The 19,875-nt window shown below is 41.7% G+C and overlaps 3 protein-coding genes across 6 annotated transcripts; 2 read left to right on the top strand and 1 right to left on the bottom strand.

The window, feature by feature from the left end:
* Window positions 1–2,133: 2,133 nt before the first annotated feature.
* lysmd3 (LysM, putative peptidoglycan-binding, domain containing 3) lies at window positions 2,134–7,048 on the top strand. The gene is made up of 3 exons (XM_048244349.1): window positions 2,134–2,263; window positions 4,903–5,174; window positions 5,757–7,048. The coding sequence occupies exons 2-3, from the start codon at window positions 4,911–4,913 to the stop codon at window positions 6,441–6,443; spliced, it is 951 nt and encodes a 316-aa protein (XP_048100306.1). The 5' UTR covers window positions 2,134–2,263; window positions 4,903–4,910; the 3' UTR covers window positions 6,444–7,048.
* A 10-nt stretch (window positions 7,049–7,058) lies between these two features.
* Window positions 7,059–9,604, bottom strand: polr3g (polymerase (RNA) III (DNA directed) polypeptide G). 4 transcript variants are annotated; one of them, XM_048244352.1, is made up of 8 exons: window positions 9,218–9,604; window positions 8,803–8,953; window positions 8,344–8,473; window positions 7,949–8,017; window positions 7,812–7,871; window positions 7,646–7,710; window positions 7,435–7,572; window positions 7,059–7,266 (listed from the first exon to the last, which is right to left on the bottom strand). In XM_048244352.1, exons 2-8 carry the CDS (start codon window positions 8,914–8,916, stop codon window positions 7,177–7,179), a joined length of 666 nt encoding a protein of 221 aa, XP_048100309.1. In that variant the 5' UTR covers window positions 8,917–8,953; window positions 9,218–9,604; the 3' UTR covers window positions 7,059–7,176. The 4 variants fall into 4 exon arrangements, with proteins under 4 accessions (XP_048100309.1, XP_048100308.1, XP_048100307.1 ...); XM_048244351.1 differs by having other exon boundaries at window positions 8,803–9,091; XM_048244350.1 differs by having other exon boundaries at window positions 8,803–9,604.
* A 256-nt stretch (window positions 9,605–9,860) lies between these two features.
* Window positions 9,861–15,152, top strand: mblac2 (metallo-beta-lactamase domain containing 2). The gene is made up of 2 exons (XM_048244282.1): window positions 9,861–10,495; window positions 12,000–15,152. The coding sequence occupies exons 1-2, from the start codon at window positions 9,901–9,903 to the stop codon at window positions 12,371–12,373; spliced, it is 969 nt and encodes a 322-aa protein (XP_048100239.1). The 5' UTR covers window positions 9,861–9,900; the 3' UTR covers window positions 12,374–15,152.
* Window positions 15,153–19,875: the final 4,723 nt, after the last annotated feature.

Consider the following 19,875-nt stretch of genomic DNA (forward strand, 5'->3'; position numbering starts at 1 on the left):
CAACAACAACAAAGACTGGTCTGTGTCTTCAGAAATGCAGTTTTGGCTATTTATTAAAGATTTAAAGACTAAACACTGTTTTGTTTTGCAAGTTCATGGAATTGAAATTGCTATTGTCATTACAGTGCATTATAGGCTATTCTTTGTAACACTAGGCCTACGTGTTTTTTATTGTCATAATGTATCAGAGATGTGGCAAAGGACTTTGGTTTCATTCAGTAGCCTTTAAGGCTGATCTATGTTTGCCAAATTCAGAATTTGATATAGATCAGAGGGGTATTCCAGAAAGCAGGTTTACTGGCTTAACTGGGTATGTTAACACAGAGTTAGCGGTAAACCTGGGATTTCAGTTCCAAAACGCTCAAATATGATCAGGCTATGTAAGTAACATAGGCTCTGAACTGAATTGGGTATGTAAACCCAGAGTAAACGGTAAACCTGGGATTTCAGTTCCAGAAAGCTCAAAATGATCAGGCTATGTAAGTAACTATGGTAACATAGGCTCTGAAACCTGGTACCACTTAACCTGGTAGGGGGTAGGTTATGTTCAATTATGTTCGGTTATTTCAGTGCATGTTCAATCAGGCCGCTATTTTTACACTTGTCACACAATGTATATTATGTCTATGGATAAGACCACGACATCACATGATAGCCTATCCATTCTTTTCCAAACGAGTTTTTCAAGAGCGCTAGAGTTTTTCAGCTGAATCCTAAATATAGGCTAGGCTACTTGAAAAGCAGCATGGTGGATTAGAATAGAATAAAATAAATATTTAATGTAGCCTACACCATAGTGGACATTTGTGTTTGGCTCACCAGACAGATGGACAAACAACATCTCAGACACATTGAAGATATAATTAAAACAAGTAGGCTACAGTACAAAAAAGGGGAAACGTAGCCTATAGAAAATTGATAAATAAGTTTAAATATAGCTGTACAGCTCAGCCGGGTATGCATGTTGTCACTAAGTTTGGTTAAGAATGCTGATGGCATTTGGGATAAAATATTTTTTAATAGGCTACACACGCTCTCCGACTGGGAGTTTTTGTAGTGTTGGAGACGCAGAGCATATCGGCAAGCTGTCGGTCGGTGCGTAAAGTTTGCTCCCTGCGCAACTTCATTCGTTTTCCTGGACACAAACCCACGAGGATCATTAATGTGTAGTTTCACCAACTGGCAGGTCAGCATCACTTATTAAATTTTCCAAATGTGCACTGAAATGTGTCCAATAGGCTACCCATGCCTTCCGACATTCACCCTTCCGATGATGGAGCGCAAAAGTTTAGTTACTTGGCCCACAGCTGCAGAACCCGTGTTAAAATAGAAAATTACATTTAGGATTCTCAAAGAATTATATGGCCCACTCAATCTGTGACAAGGTAGGCTAGTTTAAGAAAGCATCATTCAAAGCTGTCAATACAATACGTGATGTCCAGTGAATTATTTAATTGTGCTTTTGACATTAAATAGGCTATCCTAAACGTACGCATTTACACGGTCAGGCTGTTCTCTGCCAAGCAAGGTCTCGGACGCAGGCGCTTAAGTATTGCTCTTTTTTTTTGTTACAGTTCTCTCCTCGTAAGCCTCGACTACTCCGCCTCTGAAAAATACGGTGCTCTTCGTTTCGCCGGTTTCACTCATTGTTTCGACTCTCAATAGATGATGCCTAAGTTCGCCGTGAACGCGCACAACTCTAGGTTATCTAACACAGGGTTGATTGAACTAACTGTAACCGGTGTTTTGGAACCGACAGCTCGGGTTTAGTCGCCACAGGTTCAGACAACCCAGAGGTTAAGTTTTATCTCAGTGTTTGTTAAACCTCCTTTCTGGAATACCCCTCTGCATAGGCTGTTAACAGTAGGCTATCTTTGACTGGAATTTTAGGAATTCTATATGATACAAGGATACAAGGAAGTTTATTGTCACATGCATATAGTTACTGGAAGTAAGAAATGCAGTGAAATTATTGATTGAGAGTTTTGAAATGTAGGACTAGCCTATTAGTATCCTACATTAGTATCAGAGACGGTTGTAGAATCTTTGTTAGTATCCATCGCAAATACACATCGCTGCTGTCGCTGCTGCTAGAAATTCAAGCCGTTTCACAAGATATAAGAGATACGTCATCACGTCAGTATCTGTTGACGTGGCGTCTCTAAACAAACGCACCGTGTACAAGGGGAGAAGAGAAAAGAAGTGGTTTCGATGTCTGTTGAAGAATGGCGTAGAACAAGGAGTGAACCTTTCATGTTTTCTGGTAAGATTAGCTAGTTGTGTTTTTGTTAACTGCATATCAACATTATTATACACACTGTGATATCAACCAGCTTTACATTGTTATTTGAATAGCGTACTGACGCAGACAAATGTGAGTTAGCAACCTATCATAGCTAACACGAGAGACTGCTAGCACAGCTAGCATACATTTATTGTTAATGAGAAAGCACGACGTCCATTAACTAAACATCCTAGTTAGCGTTGTTGTTGCTCTGAAGTAAAGCACGTTACCAGAATAGCTAAGATTGTAGGATATCCATTCGGAAGTACTTCTGTCAAGTGGTAATGGGCACAAGTAGAACGTATACAAATATGGTAGCCAGACCAGACATATGTTCATTTATCCAAACGTTAGCTGTCTGCTAACACTAACGTAACCTTATGGAGAGGGTTAGCTTGGTTTACAAGACACTAACCTAATAGACAACTTGAGTCTTGTCTCCAAAGTTAGATTTGAAAGCGACTCGTATCACAATAGCTACCTATCCCCAGCTCGTACTTTGCCATTTGCCATTTTACTCGATACTTAACCGAACAGTTGATTCCTCGGCTACATTAGCTGACTTAGCCTGTAATGCCAACATGAATACGGCCGTATGGTTGTAGCCCAGGTTCTATCCAGAACTGCTTGCTTTATTGGTAGTAATGGTATGCCAATATTCATCATTTTGTCGTGTAACTGTCAAGTTACATGGTTGTTATTGTCAGCTACACACTGTCGGTCTGTGCAATCAGTCAACCACATAGCGATATAATCTCGAGCTAGAAAGTAACAGCAGCAGCATTACTCTAGTTTAAAGTCTTTGGTTTAACTTTATCCCTCGCAAGTAAACCTGGAATCATTATGCAATCAATGGCCTTTTACTCTGTCAGCAGAATGTAATCTGTGTAAATACCTCGCGTGGAAGGGGGTTGAAAGATAAGGATGATGGGTGAAGTTACGTGGCTAAACACGTACGTTTTCAAGAGTCAAATAGTCTACTTGACGTGGCAAAACTGCATGTATTTTTTTTCTATCAATTTGATGTTGACGTTTTTTTTTTTTTACTGTTTATTTTATTTACGATACATTTGACAGTAGCATAATGTTCACTACTAACTGTTAGGGTCAACTTGACAGGGGAGAAATGATTTCTGAATCAAAAGGAAAGAGCATCGGATGGGCCAACGTGTTAATCTGGTTTATGTGACATTTTTAGTCCATGATGTGGTTGCTTTGCTAAATTTCTTGTAACCTGTTCACCTGCATTGAAGGTCTAGTGCTCCTGTGATATCAATCACACATAACAGGGCTCCACAGTGCGCCCATTTCACTCGCACATGCGAGTAAAAATGATGCCGTGCGAGTGCAAAAAAATATTTAGGCGCACTGGTGCGAATGACTTCTAACCATGTCAATGTTTGTCTACAAAATACACCGCAACATCGAGAAACATTACTGGTGCAAACCATAGAATCACGTCGCGAATGCAGCATAAAAACTACACCTCCCATCAACTTTAGCAGTTTCGCGTTGTGACTCGCTAGTAGTCGCTTCTATCAAATCCAAGAGCGCGCAGAAAAAGGGGAAAGTTAGACTAGCCAGCCAAGATGCAAAGATTGAAGAAATTAGTTCTTCTATCCACCGAATTCATTGGCTATAAGAGGAACAGGATGAGATTCTGAGAATGCAGTGAGAGAAGTAAATGTAACCTAACATGCCTTTTAGCCCAGTTGACGTATTGGCTGCAATATGCAAAATATAGCTGTAGCGATATTTAGCGACCGGCACAAAAGTACCCTCCCGTAATACTCTCATTTTATTCAAAGGTAGAACGCTACTGACAACTCCAGGCTTCCACGCATGTATGTTTGTTTACACCGAATACAAGCTGAAGTGCAAAACGAAAGTAGGCCTAACATTTTCCTACTGCCCCCATCAATGCAGATATTTCAAATAAAAACTAAAAGTATAAAACATATATCCTTGATTAGCCTATGTTGGGTTTTGTGGAAGATAAAATGGACTGTTTTAGTAGTAGTAGTCTTATTAGGCAGTATGCAGTCAGATAGGTCACCATGGGCATATTTGGATTAGCTATAGATGGATTCACAAATAAATAAATAAATAATTTGGCAGGATACTTAATATACAGGCTAAATGCAAATATGACAATGTAATATATTATTTTACATTAACAAAATGTAGGAAAATAGAACAGACTGAAAATAAAGTAGGCACTGATCTTTAAAATCCTGTTTCCTGTAGCCTAAATGTTGTCAGTCATTCTTAATATTTATTAATTGGTGCACTGGCATGTTTAACTATTAGCTGCAGTATAATGTTAGATTATGTGTAAGTTAAGTACAGAACTGACTGTGCTCCCAAATTTTTGTCTGTGCTCCTACATTTTTTAACTTGGGCGCACAAGTGCTCCTGAAAAAAAAATGTTAGTGTAGAGCCCTGCATAACTTAGACCCTCATAACTTAGACCCTCTTCAGAAAAATGTGACTTAGGGTTTAATTTGACCAATTGCATAAATTGTCATCATAATTTTTAGACTGAATTGTCACTGTCAGTCTCTGTGTTCCATCATCATAATCATAAATGTATTTATGTGCTTTTGTGCTTTTCCAAGAGTGAAAAATGACTGGGAAAAACCAGCACAATGGTTTCCAGTCAGCCTCTACTGTGCAGCCCACCTTCGGAGGGCACGCATACATCTTTGGGAATGGTTCAGAGACGGAGTGTTCGGAGGAAGACGGGGAGAACTACGAACTGCGTTCCCGAGCACGAGACCGGATGCGTCGGAGCACCTCAAGAGACAGACTTGACGACATAGTCTACCTGGTCAGGGACATCAAAGATGGAGACACTCTCAACAGCATCTCACTCCAGTATTTTTGCTCGGTGAGTCTATTAACAGGTGATGCATGCAATAGATAATTTCTGTTGTGAGGAATATAAAGCTTACAGTTTCGCCCAAAGAAAAACTGCTGATAAGATAAAAGTGAAGAACTGTTGTCGCTAATATTCTCCCTTGTAGTCAAAGTTCATGCTATTCTCTGAAGACACTCTGAGCTGCCACGTATTAGAACATTTTGGCCCTCTTGGGGACCAGTTCCATGTTTATCTTGAGTATGCTTGCACAGTGTTTACCTAAGCTGTCCCAGCTTACATTTGTGATTTCAAAGGGCGTCATCTGGCACCAGTTTTAATGTTCACACAAAGTAATTGCTATGCATTCTCTGAGGCATTTAAAAACATATAATGTACCAACACTAGTCAATGCTAGCATTAATGTTTATTTATTTATTTTTTACATTTACTGCTTTTTACTTCTACAGTAATTTATTTGCTTTTTGGTCCCTCCTCGAAAAAGTTTTTGTTGCATTTATAATGTAAATGTATACAGCATAACACAGAGATGACGTACAATCAGCGAAGTTCCTTATGGGAGATTTAAATGTAATTTAATGTTTTTCCTTTCAGGTGGCAGATATCAAAAGGGCCAACAATCTTCTCACAGAACAGGACTTTTTTGCGTTGAGGTCTATAAAGATCCCAGTAAAAAGGTTCAGTGTTCTGACGGAGACCCACAACACCACTCCTCACAAGTCCGCCTCCCCAGGAACGACCCGTCGCCTGGTGGAATTTGCGGCATCCACCAGCGAGGCGGCGGCGGTGGACTCGGCGTCCTCCTCCTCCACGGACAGCGTGGGCAACTTCCTCCAGGAGAAGGACAAGGACATCGAGCTGCTAGTCAAATCCACAGGATCCTCCAGGAACAGCCTGAATGAGGTGGTGTCCTCCCTCAGTCCCCAGCAGCCACTGCTGGGAGACCCCGAGCGCCGAGCGCCCCTGAAGAAGGACCCTTACTACGGGGCGGACTGGGGCATGCGCTGGTGGACAGCGGTGGCCATCATGCTGGTGGTGGGAATCATCACGCCTGTGTTCTACCTGCTGTACTACGAGGTTCTGATGAAAGCTGACGTTAGCCATCATAACGCTACGAACCAACACGTGACCCCAGTCATGAATGAACTGCACAAGACTGTGAACACTAAAGGGAGTGCGGTTGGAGAAACAGGACACAAGGATCTTCCTCAACGGGACTCGCAGGCACAACCACCCCTTGAAATGAAACGCAACCAGGACCATAAGAGAGGAGACACATAGTGAGGGAGAGAGACAGGCGCTAATAGGGACCAGAGGCATTTCTGCATCTGGAGTTGTAACCACTTTCGTTGATGAGAAATAGCAGATGAGCTACATTCAGTCATTGACTCTATGGGCTTTTTCTGCACAGTGGAAACAAGTATGTCATTTTCAAAGAGTGAGCTCATGTGTAGCTGCTTAAGTCACTTCTATGGTTTTCCTTAGGGGTACATGATGGTTGTTTCTTATTTTCAGAAACCATGTGTATGAGCAGAGAGAGTGTTACCACTGTCTAAACGTCAGGGATGTACTTTAAATAAAGCATAATTTATTGGAGAAAAATGTTCCAAAATCAGTATTGTTGCATAGGTTGAGTAATTATTAACCTTGCCTTCAAACTATTGCTTGCCATAGGATTTTTTTTTTCTTCTGAATAATTAAATGCACAATATTATTTTTGGCTGTGTTTTAAAAAATGTTTCAATTGACAGTACAAGGATTTGTGTTTTCCTTCTTGTAAAACAAAAATGATGAAAACAAAAGTGTTAGCATCAGTATGTGCCTTCTTCCTGTGGTCTTACTCAAGTACAGGTTGAAAATAGTCATTATTTTAATTATGAAGTCAAGTTACAGCCATCCATTTAGTATTTATTCATAATTAATTTTGCATTAAACGATGGAATAATTAACCAGCACTACTTTCTCCTCAGGACAATTCATACACATATTTACAAATATACCATGACTGATTACTTTAATATGTAGCTTCACCGTCCATGTTGTCATCACTGCCAGCTCCAAAGTCATCACCATCTTCAAAGTAGCTGGCAATGTAGTCATTCTCCTTCAAAAGGGAATGGAAAGAAAAGGTTTACTTAGCAATAACTATATCACACCGCACAACCCCTGTATCACATTGCATCCATTGGATTCTATGTAGACGGTTGTTCATTTACTGAAGACACTGAGGGAGGGAGGGAGGGAGGGGGGGGGGGGCAAGCTATTCCTGTACCTCCTCAAGGTCTTCATCATCATACTCCTCTCCTTCAATTTCCTCTCCATCTTCAGCATCATCTTCTCCTTTCTTTTTTTCTTCCTTCTCCTCTTCTTTTTCTTCATCTGCGTTTACGTTGTCAGTCTTCTCCAGCTCCTGAAAGTGATACCCGGAGTATGTTAAAAGTAAACATAAAATTCCTTCATGTTTCTCCTTAAAGTGCACTTACGCTTAATTTTGAGAGCAAACCGTCTTTTTCCAAGCTGGTTAGTGTTCTGGGTTTCTTCTTTGATACTGTAATAGTAGATACGTTGAAAGTCAGTAATTTATTTTTTATTCAGTTTCATTTCAGGCTGTGGAGAGGTCTTGCACATCTATATAAACTCTACATTTACCTGACTTCTTTTTTGCCAAATTCTTCTTTGGCATTAATTCTTTTGGCAGACGTTCCCAATCTGAATAAAAATAATGATACTTGATGGTCCATGGCTGATCTCAGATTTTAACTAAACATTACTTTTATAGTTCTTACCTGGTGTCCACTCCTCATCCTCAATTTTTTGACTTTCCCTTACATACTTATCTTTATACTTCTCCACTTCTGTAACAGTAAAAGAGAGATTTTGTCATGCCCAGGGTATAAAACAAATATACCTCTAACAACAGACTGACCAGTTCAACGTGAATAATGGAACACCGTTCCATCTGCCTATGTCTCTATACATAATCATCTGACAAACCTGATTGGCCTCACATGTGAGTGCATATCCTATTTGAGATGAGAAGACCTAATGCGTTTATTCATCTTTGGATGTCTGCATTTTAAAATTGAATTGCATTACATCGGCTACTGTACTACATTTCTTTCGGGGTTTCCAGTTATCTGTTGTTGTGTGATTGGATTAGATGATGGCTGGATGGGCTCACCTGACTTGGCTACATTAGCCTTCAGATAGCATGGCAACTTGCGCATCGTGCCCCTGATCTCCTGTTTCAGGGCGAGCATGTAATCATCACTCTGGCTTAGCTCCAGCGCCACAGGTTTATACTCCATCATCTAGACATGGACAGAGAGGTAGCAAAGACGCTGTTAAAACCAGTACAGGTTATATCTACTGATAGTAGGAATATTGTGGGGCAACAACCAATTCAATGTTAAGTGTGTAAGAATTATAATTCACTAAAACACATCACAAGGGTGAGATGAATGAGTAAATTAATGAGTTGACGGTCATATTCAAATTTGTAGTGGTCTATCAACTCATTCGAATGCCACTCAGCAACCGTAGGAGGACATCAGAAAGATCTGCAGTGGTCTCTTAATTTTTTTTTTTTCCCAGAGCTGTATGTGTAAGATAGGTTAGATATTTGAAGGTATGCACTTACTGGGTAAAGTGGGTTAGGCCCCTTTCTGCCATCTGGCATGTTGCCCCTGGTGATGCCCAGGTTCTCCACCCTGAAGGAGAAGGCTGCCATTCCTCTGCCTCTGCCTCCTGCCATGGTTGTTTTCCTTGTTCCAGCTCCTGTAAACTGATGTCTGACCCAAATTGCCTTACGATCACTAGTCAGAAGATCTAGGTTCTGTGAGGGGATGGTCTTGTTAAAGTGTGACTGATCGTGTTCAATTGCAATTAAGCAGGGTCACTGAGGATTGGACTGGAACCTGTCATGAGGCCTGGTTGGAGGGTGTGGTTTAGCAATTAACCCAATTGGACTGTTGATATTGGACAGGACTATTTATAACTGGCATGCAAAATTCAGTATTTTAGAAAAAAAATCACATTACAAGGGTCGTAAATACCTTTGCAAGCGGAAGCAGAGCGCGAGTTATGCAGACGGGCTCTGTTAGTAGCCTGATTGGAGGTGTCAACATTTCCCTCAGAGTAAAAATCAAGTGTCGCAAGCACCATGTAATTGCACCATGAATGCATCATGTAGATTAAACGACTTCTTTCATAGGCCTAACTGCAAGCAGTGGAACACGCACACACGATCATACAAAGATATGCTACGCGCATATTAAAAAGTGTCAGGTTTTGGCATAGGCCTACTCAAGGTATTTGGTATTTAGGCCCTATGTTCGTGGTGCACTTGTATCATAGACCTCTCCAGAATAAGTCCCGCCTCCATAACTTCCGTATCCATCCAACTTCCGGGCGTCGATTGTCTATGGGAAATAACACTGCGTTTCGAAATATCATACCGGTAAAACATCTGTAGGTAGCGATGTAGAAAAAAATTGTCGGCACCGACAATCAAAAAATCCAGTGGAAACTAGATGGCAGAAGTGTGTAGGCCAATCTGCCCACCAGCTTTTTCTACTTTGTCACCTACAGAGTTTGACAGGAAACGCCATGTTATTTCCCATAGACATTTGACGACCGAAGGTTGGATGGATACAGAAGTTAGGAGGCGGGGCTTATTCTGGAGAGGTCTATTGGTTTACAGACCGTATTTGTTAACCAATAATACCGTTTTTACCACATGCGTCACGTTATATCATCCAATCAGCGCTTACGGTTCCAGCGAATCTCCGCCTTAACAATCTTTAGAGGCACCATCCCATCCAAATTTCCATATGATTCTGAGACTAAAGGTGGCTTTAAGGTGTTAATTAAGATACGCGTATGTTTTGTGATGTCTGCACAGGACTGGTATGCACACAAGTCTGTTGGAGACGGACTGTTCTGGGTCCAGGAGCGATTTTACCAATCGGGGAACAGAGCTAACATTTGGGTCATACGCGGCTCCCATCAGGACGTGGTGATAGACACAGGATTGGGACTGCGGAGCCTGCCGGAGTACATCAAGGCAAACGGCCTCCTGGGGGACGATTCGCAACGCAAAAACCCTGTTTTAGCTATCGGCACACACGTTCATTTCGATCATTCGGGTGGTCTCCATCAGTTTCAACAGGTGGGCGTTCACAAGGCAGAGGTCGATGCTCTTGCTAATGGAGATAACTTCGAAACGGTAACCTGGCTGTCTGACAGGGAGATTGTTGAGAGTCCCACGCCCGGATGGAGAGCCAGGCAATACAGAGTGAAGGCTGTCCAGCCGACTCACATATTACAGGAAGGTATGGCAATTTTAGTCGTTACCTAGATAGCTAATGTTAGCATTGTATTGTATTGTTAGCATTAAGCCATAAACTGCATTGGGTGCAATAGGCGGTGCCTTGGGGACCAGAGAATAAACTGTGAGGTAGCTGCACCTCTTTCTCTCCCAAGGCAAAAAAACTGGCGGATTTTATCAGATGGTTTCAATACAATCATGACTGAGGAGTGCAATCTGATTGTAGTTGCAGAAGCAATCTAGCAAGACGAAAACGATCGATGCAAATTAAATTGTAGCTGCTTCTAAAATGTATTGTTAACCGAAATCAAACGCATTATGTAATAAGGTTGCCTTATCATCTTCCCTGCCTATTAAGGTTTTGTTATCATCCAGAGAGCTGTCCTCTACCATTATAGCATGCATTTGTTGAAGGGAGTTGGCACCACAAGTGCTCTCTTTCCAAACTAAGGCCCCTATTCTACTCTCCCGGTGAAATTCTGATGCTCTAGAACTACATAGCATCCCACACGTTTATTTCTAAATAGGAAAGAAGACACAATGAAACACAACAAGACATGGCTCGCTCCGTGTCAAACCAGTGTCAAAGCTGCACCGTCTCAGATTTTGTTCAATCTTGTCTAGCCTAAGCTTATATCATGAATGGGTCCCAAAACCAAGGCATGTAAAATGTTAATGTTCAAATCTTCCAAGTTTTTTTTTTTTCATTCCTTGATATAACTTGCAAGCAATGTATAGGCATTAATATCTTGAAAAGTATTACTCATAGCCAGCCCAAACTTTTTAGGATGTTAGACACACATGTTCTCAATATGACTGAACCATTACAAGTCTGTATGGCATGCTCATTGATTTTCGTCAAGGTCCTAGATTGGGGAACAAGTATTGTATTTGCAGATAAAATGCCTGTCTGCGTTTTGGGACTTTAAACTTAATGCAGACAAACTTTGAGCAAAAACTCATACAGTCCGAGACAGTGCAGCAACCCATGAGTTGTCACAGAATGACCCGCATGTCTTTGGTAGCCTATAAGAAATTAAGCTGCTAATCCCCATCCCATTCCCAGGTGAACTGTAAAGTCTCTGTGTATAGCTTATGACTGAGCCTGGTGCAGTGTACCTGCTGTCATGTATTACCCTGATGTACCGTTGGATCCATGAATGAAAGAGCCGTTTCAGCATTTAGTGCAACACTTGGGGAGCTTTGCACTTTGGAGTTCAGTTGTGTGCCTAGTCATCCTGAGCTCTCTCAAAGACATGCCAAGCTACCCCCTACCCCCCAATCCCCTCCCTTCTCAGTTTGCTGGACGGTCAATACACTTCCTCTGAGTCAGTGCCTGCATTGCAGCTGGAATAATTTCCCATCAGCTGCTGCTAGTGCACTGCACACGTCTCCACTCCTACCTCCCTCTCACTCACTCATCCACCTCTACCTCTTCTTCGTCTGTGTCTGTCTGTCTGTCTGTTTGTCTTGTCTTCCCGTCTTATCTTCCCCCTGCTCTCTGTCAGGTGACGTCATCAACCTGGGCGACCGTCAGCTGAGCGTCCTCCACATGCCGGGCCACTCGCGCGGCAGCATCTGCCTTCACGATGCCGAGCGCAAGCTGCTGTTCAGCGGCGACGTGGTCTACGACGGCGCCATGATCGACTGGCTGCCGCACAGCCACGTGGGCGACTACGTGCGCAGCTGCGAGCGGCTCCTGGCAATGGCCGAGCAGGATCAGGTGGAGCAGGTGCTGCCCGGCCACTTCAACACGTTCGGGGCCAAGCGGCTCCAGCGATTGGCCTCGGGCTACGTGTCCGGGGCGGGCGCCTGCCACCGGCTCTCCGCCTGCGCCATCAGGTCGGTGGCCAGCATAGCGCTACGCTCCTCCTGCTGTTAGACGACGGAGATGGAGGAGGAAGAGGAGGGGGTGGAGGTGGAGAAGAACCGGGTCCGACACTCCAGTTAATGAGGTTCGTCTCGTCAGTGTGTTTTGGTTTGTTTTCTCTTGGGACACTCTTGAGGTTTACAAGCTTGTTTCCACACGTTGCTGCAACCTCCTCCTTCAGAATAGTGTGTATATAACAATACTATATACAATATGCTTATCTTGCATACCACATATCTTGACGTGACATTGAGTATTTAGGTGGACTGAATTTCTGAACCTGGAAGTTTCTGTGTATTGCTAAGCTCACACTGTCAAGGCCAGCAGGTCTGGAGAGCCTCGCGTGATTCGGTGACTGGTCATCTCCAGCGCTGGACGTTCGGGCATCATCAAAGAGAAGAGAGAGACTTTGGCCTCTGTGCCAGGCTCGTGACAGGACAGAAGGATGAAGTGAACGGATGTATGTAAATGATGAGCACCAGAATCAAGTTCTTAGTCCACAAAGCCTAGATGTAGATGTTTTTTTTTAAATTATTATTTGTTTGTTTTTTTTCGGACGCTAATGGCAAAACAGTAGCCACCTAAGCCTTCATTAAAGATGCATGAGCACACTCTGTCTGAGCACAGAAAAGGGAGAGTTACACGTTAGGGTGCGAAACATGAAAGTAGGTCGGCATTCCAGTTAAGACGACGTACTGCCCCCCCCCCAGAATGACCGTAGTATGAATTTACATGAGCTTATTCCTGCTGAGGGTTGACATTTTGCTGTTGGAGAATCGCAAGATTAATGAGTAGTGAGTGAACATGTGAAGTGAAGCCTAGAAGTAGACTTGAATCCGTGTGTGGGTTGTGTATTCTGTGTGATGTTTTCATGGTAAATATGAACGAATAGGCATGGCATATTTTCTGTAGCTGTGCAATTGAGATCAAATCATACTTCCTTAGAAAAACAGAAACGGCAGGCAAACATGGTGCTTGCATTTTACATGTATCACTGTACTCATAAACTTCTGCTAATTCATAATCGATCAAGTTTCATATCACAAGCAGGTTATGCAAGTTAACTATAAACTAGTTCTATGATTATAAATAAGCACAAGTATACTTTGTCACTTAACATCTGATTACTTCCAAACTCTCAAAGGTTAGAGAGTGACATATGAAATCATACTAATCTATAACACTGATAAGAGATACAAAAGATTACTCAAGTTTTTGTGTGGGTGTTGGATTGGTTGCTCTTTGTTGCCACGGAAAAGAGTAGCATGCTTATTGACCTATAACCCATATCCCTACTTGATATTGCTAATGTGCCATTTGGTGTGATGTTGAACTCTCTCTTTGTTGCCAAAATACTTCTGGATGAGAACATCCCAGATAGCCTTTTTTAATCATTTGTGTGTGGTCTTCACAAAAGCATAGTTTATAGAGTGCAATGCTCTCCTCCCTCCTGTGCCTGAACTGTTAGTGGGAAGATGAGTTTCAGAGGTTTATTCCATATCCTGGATATCGATCTACTATGTCATACAAGAAATGCCAGTTTCTGCCGACCAAGCTCTTCAGGAGCAGGTGTGTCAGACATGCAGTGGTATTGAATGGGCTGACGACCGAATCTTCTTTTAGGAAAAGGGCTGGGCAACCATCCCTGCTTTTAACTTTTGGTGTTTTCTTGCAGTACAAACACACAGTATTAGACACAAGAACTAGTCCTAGATGCAGAGCCTCTTGCTCTTAAAGCATTCTTCCTTTCAGAAAAGAGTAATATAGGGTTACAAGACTCATTCCATGTAGGAGTAATGATTTCTGGACCAGTGGGTCCAGAGACTCTGAAGGAAGCTGAAAAAACAACGTATCCAGTGCCTCCCAAACTCACACTCTTACCTCACGTAACCCTGGCTGCAACTGTTCCTATGAGTAAGCTGAAACACTATCAGGAAACTCAAGAAGAGAACAGGACATGCATGACCTCCAATGCACAATCCAAAAATGAGCTGTCTGCACTGGCTATAATCCAGATGTGTGACGTATTTTTGCTTATCTTTTGTATGTCCTTTATAATGAATTTCTTTTGTATTGTTTTATAGTCACAGCAGTGCCTGCTGTGTCTTACTTTGTTGAACTTATCACTTTTATTGCTCTCCATAAGCAAAAATACTATGGCATCTAATCCAGAGACATAGGAGCTTTAACATGACAAAATCCATCCTAATGATAATCCAATGCATAGGAATGACCGCTTTCACTCAAATTCAGTAGCTGCTCTATTTCGAAGCTTTATACTCCATACTAAATTATGAATGCCTTTAATCAATGGACAATAGTGCAGGGTAGAGTTTACATGTACTCTGATCTGTGTGGTGTTCAACCGATTGTATTGGTTTAGGGTTGGGCTGGTCATTCACGTGTTGGGTTTGAATGGACATGCATATTGCGGTTGTATTTAGAATCAGCGGAATGCATTGCTTGAGTGCCTGCTACATTCACAGTTCAATAAAGTATTATACTTGGTGCTGCCTCCATTAACACCCCTTGTAAGATAACACTCAGTAGCCACCAGCCTACCTGCAATAGAACAGGACAAATAGCCATATAACACACTACAGGGATACAGTTTCATGCAACTGAACACAACTGACATGTTAACACCATCAGAAATGGTTCACCTTAACGTGTAGCAAGCATAATATCATCGCACCATCTGATATTATTCACAAACAGATATGGTCTCTATAATCCTATTCACCATTTATTGCTATTGAATGTCAATAAAAAAAATCTTGGAAGTTTGAAATGTGTCCATCGTTTTGTTTGAGAAACAAATCTGAGTAAATTGTTTGTATGCATGAAAGCCTGAATTGCACTAGTATCCCAGCATGCACATCTTCCCTAAATGCCACAAACTAAATGTCAGTTTCTGTTTCACAGCATCCTGTACATTGGAAATGGTAGGCCAGTTATGGATCTTTCATGCAGTATGTTGTCTTCATACCCAGAACCCTATCTGCAACATACAGTCAGTGGCCTGTGGGTATGTTATGCACAGACACAATTGTGTTCCAAATGGAATTAGGTTTAGCTGTTTGTGAACCGCAGTCTCGCATCTATATGAGGTCAGCCTATTTGACCCTCCAGAGGTGTTGGCTCTGCAGGCTGCTTTAACACGCTAAAGTGTAGTTTATAGTTTTCTACACAGTGGAATCAGGGCTGCTGCCATTTGTGTCTCCTCTTGGATAGACGTGTACTCTTACTAAGAATTATAAAATAAGGTTAGAAGGGAACATAATTTCATAAGTATCCTATATTTGAGCATCCTATACTTGTGAGGTTTAGGTTCAAAAGATTAATTTCCTTCAGCCTCCACAGAGATTTTGAGGATCAGCTACCTCTGCTCTAAATGTTCCAGTAAAAATGAAGAAAAAATAAACTTCTCAGAGCCCCAGAGATTCTCTTTCTGAGACTGTCTTTAAACTTAAGCACAGTTGGCCACCGTTGTATGTATCAATCAAAGGAAGAATGCTCTGTATTATCACACATTATCATCAGATGTTCATAAAGTCAAATGTATGACCACAGAAACATAATGGTCAGGAAAACCCTCTATCGCAAAACTTAGGTGTACAAAATTAAATTGTTACATACATTAAGCACTGAATGTTCTAATTTCAAGATAATTTTTTGTCCCCTTGGCAGTATTGCTAGATGGACTGGGTAATAGCTTGTAATGTGGCACTATCACCACTAGAGGTAGATGTTGTCTCTACTATTATGATTTATCGAGAAGTATCAGAGAGGAATAGAGCTCTGCTCCAGACAAAGGACTGTCTATTGCCTGTAAATACACTCTCCTAAAAGCTACAAAATAGTACAACTCCATCCCCAGACATGTATTAAAAAATAAAATAACACCAATATGCCTTCAGGTTAAGACTGATTAATCACAGTGCTAATTTCTTTGCCTAATTCCTCCAACAGTTTTGGCAATGCTACCTAAATATCCTGGTTTGGCAGACACATATCTCATATGCACATGTAACATTTGATATGGCTCTCACTGAGGATAGGCTGATGATGGATGACAGATGACTAATTATATCCAGGCAACTGTTAGTCTTAGTCTTAGTTGCCCTTGAGATGAGTAATTGCTTTAAAAAAAGATGAGAAGAATATTGTTGTTTTGAAATGCTGATTAGGACAGAGAGAGCTTGGCTTAGTGGTGTTAAAGAAACAGACGTGAGATTTTGGTCTGCTAACTCGGCATAACTGAGATGGTTTGGTGGATATAGAAATGTAGCATACATAAATGGCATGTACTTCACCATGGGGAATATTGTATGAAGACCAAATCTATGAATCAGCCATAGTCCGTTAAATATTTGCAATTCATAATTTGGGGGCAATCATAAATCTTAGTGGATATTTTGGAAACTTTCCAGCAAATGTCTGGAGTTTTTAATTTCACTGTAGATTAGGCTACACTTGGATTTTTCTAGCCACATAGGCTATGAAAAAATGAAGGGTGGAAATTCCAGCAGATCTCTTGACAAGGCACAGGGGCTGACCTAGCGGAGGACTCCAGATGTCTCAGCGACACAATCAGACGCCCGTGTCTGTCTGCATTAGGAGATGCGAGAGTGAAAACCTGTAATGCTTAGAGGCTCTAATGTGTTTGTTAAGCTTTTGTCCTCCTCCTCTGTCCTCCTTCTCTTTATTTTCTTTCTTTCTCTCTCTTCCTTCATCTTCATCTGTCTTTTCTTCCTCCTCCTCCTCCTCCTACGGGCTGTCTTCCTCCCTCTACTCGTTTCTCTGTAACAACACTTCGCAGCCCTGCGGCATCGAGACGGACATTTGACGCGCGAGGGTGCCGGGAGGGAGCGCCAGCTTGACATCTCGGCGCGCTCCTCGCATTATTTCCTAATTGACAGCCCCTATCTGCCTGCCGGCGCTGAGAGATGACAAGTGTGGGAAGGCCGAGGAGGAGGAAGATGCCAATCACGGCCGGGTTATCAGGGGAAAGGCCAACGACACCCCCGTAATCTGACCTGGCTGGCCCGCGCGGCAGCTAGCTGGCGGCTCACTCGGGTCGTGTTAAGGCAGCTAGCCTTGCCCTTAAACGGTGCCCACACAAAGCAACCCCCCACACCAACACACACACACACACAATCACATACATATACAAAAGTCTCATCTGTTGTGCCTCTGACTTTCAAGGCATCTCCTTGTGGCCCATCTTCTAATGCTTTGCGACAAGTCTAAGAGACGTATCACTAGCTCTGAAGAGGTGTCAGATTTGGTGGGGATTGAAATGTCTTTGCCTGGGAAAGGCAAGAGCCAACTTGGGCTAGGTCCAGCTCTGTTAGCCTGCAAAGCCAAAGCTGCCAGGTCAGTTTGCACAGTGGCCAAGGATGTGTCGTCCTCAGTGGTCCGCCTTTGGCCTCTTTTGGAGAATGTGGTGTCCCTTGATAAGGACAAAACAAAAACATTGGAATACATCATGAGTACCATGCTTTTGCATTTCTTTGAATTTTTTATATGGACATGATCAATGGATGCTTTTTTAGAAGAGAAACATATTGCTTGCCATTGAATCACTGTTTTTGTAGTGTTTGCCAAGAACATTTAATGCCTTAGGTCAGGTGTAGTTTTAAAATAAGAGGCGGGTAAACTATGAATTCTGTATAGGATTTTTTAAAAAGGCATTCAGAACATGTTTAAAGACGGTGGAGGTTATTGTCCAAAGTTTATATCAATACCAGTGGTATTACATTGTTCCTAGCAGGGTTGTGCACAATTCGAATTGCAATTCTGCTTCCTGTTTGCTACCTCAATTGAAATGCAAGTGAAATTCAAGAATTGAATTGGAATTTAAGAGCCAGTTTCAATTCAATTCTGGAATTTTGCACAAGCCTGGTTCCTAGAGTGTTGATGAGCGTACATATTGTGAATGTGGATAATACAGTGTGATTTTTGAATGTTAAAGGTTGCAATTGGTGAATAAACTCTTTTGAGAGGTGGATAAACTGTGTTTACTTGTGTTTAGCCTCCACTAGACCACTAATTATAATGTTTTGGACAGTCCTTTATGTTACAAGGTCATTCGAAAATTTCTTGTAACTCAAAGAGAACAGCAACAGACAAATGTATGTCATTCATTTTTTGAGGGCACACTACCTTTGTGCATTCCTTGACAATAGGGATGTGCTAATCTAATGATAACAATACTGGGACTTTTTTGACAAAAGTCTTTTACATCAGTGTTTTACACACAACAACCATAACACTTAGAGCTGTAAGAACTGCTGTACCTAATACTGACTCTTTGCTGACCCTTTGTTTTGGCTCTCCTTTTACCAAATAACTCTGGTATGGATTTTGGCTGTGTGGGTAAGCTTTATAATGAAAAAGAAAACACCATTAATTTATAAAGACTTTTCCTGTCAGATCACTTTTCTGTCACCACTAAAAGACCCCTAAAACATATGAAAGTCAAATCTTGGTGGGATTCATACTGTGCAACAATGAGCCCACACTGAGTCCAAGGGAACTCAGGAACATGTCTGCCATATATCCTAAGGAAAAACTGGTGCCAGTCATTTCTTAACGGCTTTGCTGTATATTTTTATGACAAGATTTCCATGAGGGAGTTTCACTTGCCTTATACCATGGTTCCCGTGCTCTCTTCTGATCACTACTTCATTTTATTTTCTTGGTGAATGATTAAAAATCTGCTTTCTATTGTAGAGGAATCTTCAAAGTGTGTTGGGAAACCATAGGGGAGCTTCCCCTGTTGGTAATTAATGCAATAGACTGAATGGTACTGTTTTTTTCATGCTTTTGTTCTTGATTATAAATAAATGTAACACTCACTTTAAGTCGGCAACAGGCTTGCCCAAAAGTATCTAGAAATGTGTGCCCCCCACAAAATCTAGAAGGGTATTTTTGTTTTTCACAAACAAAATTGAAATAGTCTTAAGTCTCTTTACAGAGCCCAGAGCCTGAACCTCCTTGAGCAAGCACTACTGGCGACAGTGGCAAAGAAAACCTCCCTTGTAATGGGAAGCCCCCTTAAGCAAAACCCAGCTCCCACCCAGTCCACGATTACATGATATGTACAAGACAGACAGTGGATAAGCAGAGCCAGCTCTCAAGGCACTGCTTGTAGAGCAGCTTAGCGTGTATACAGTGTGTTCATAAGGTTACTATTATGAGGATAAGAAGAGCAAATACAGCAGGAAAAAATGATCTATGGTGGCATTCGATTATATTACGGGAAAGTAGGCTGGCACATAATATGCTGTATTTAAGATGTATCATAAGCAGGGCAGACATGGGGCATAATAGTTTGGTGGGAATCTTGTCAGTGTTCTCTGCTGTGGTTCCACCGCTTCTCAGTACTTCTTAGTTTCGTTTCTTTTTTTTTAATAAAATCTCAAAAAATATTATTTTAACCAAAGTCTTTACGTTTCCACTGGGATGGACTGGACCCTTAATGAGCCTTGCTGGTTTCCATCAGAAGT

This window comes from Alosa alosa, chromosome 5, assembly GCF_017589495.1.
Source record: "Alosa alosa isolate M-15738 ecotype Scorff River chromosome 5, AALO_Geno_1.1, whole genome shotgun sequence".
Lineage (NCBI taxonomy): Eukaryota > Metazoa > Chordata > Actinopteri > Clupeiformes > Clupeidae > Alosa > Alosa alosa.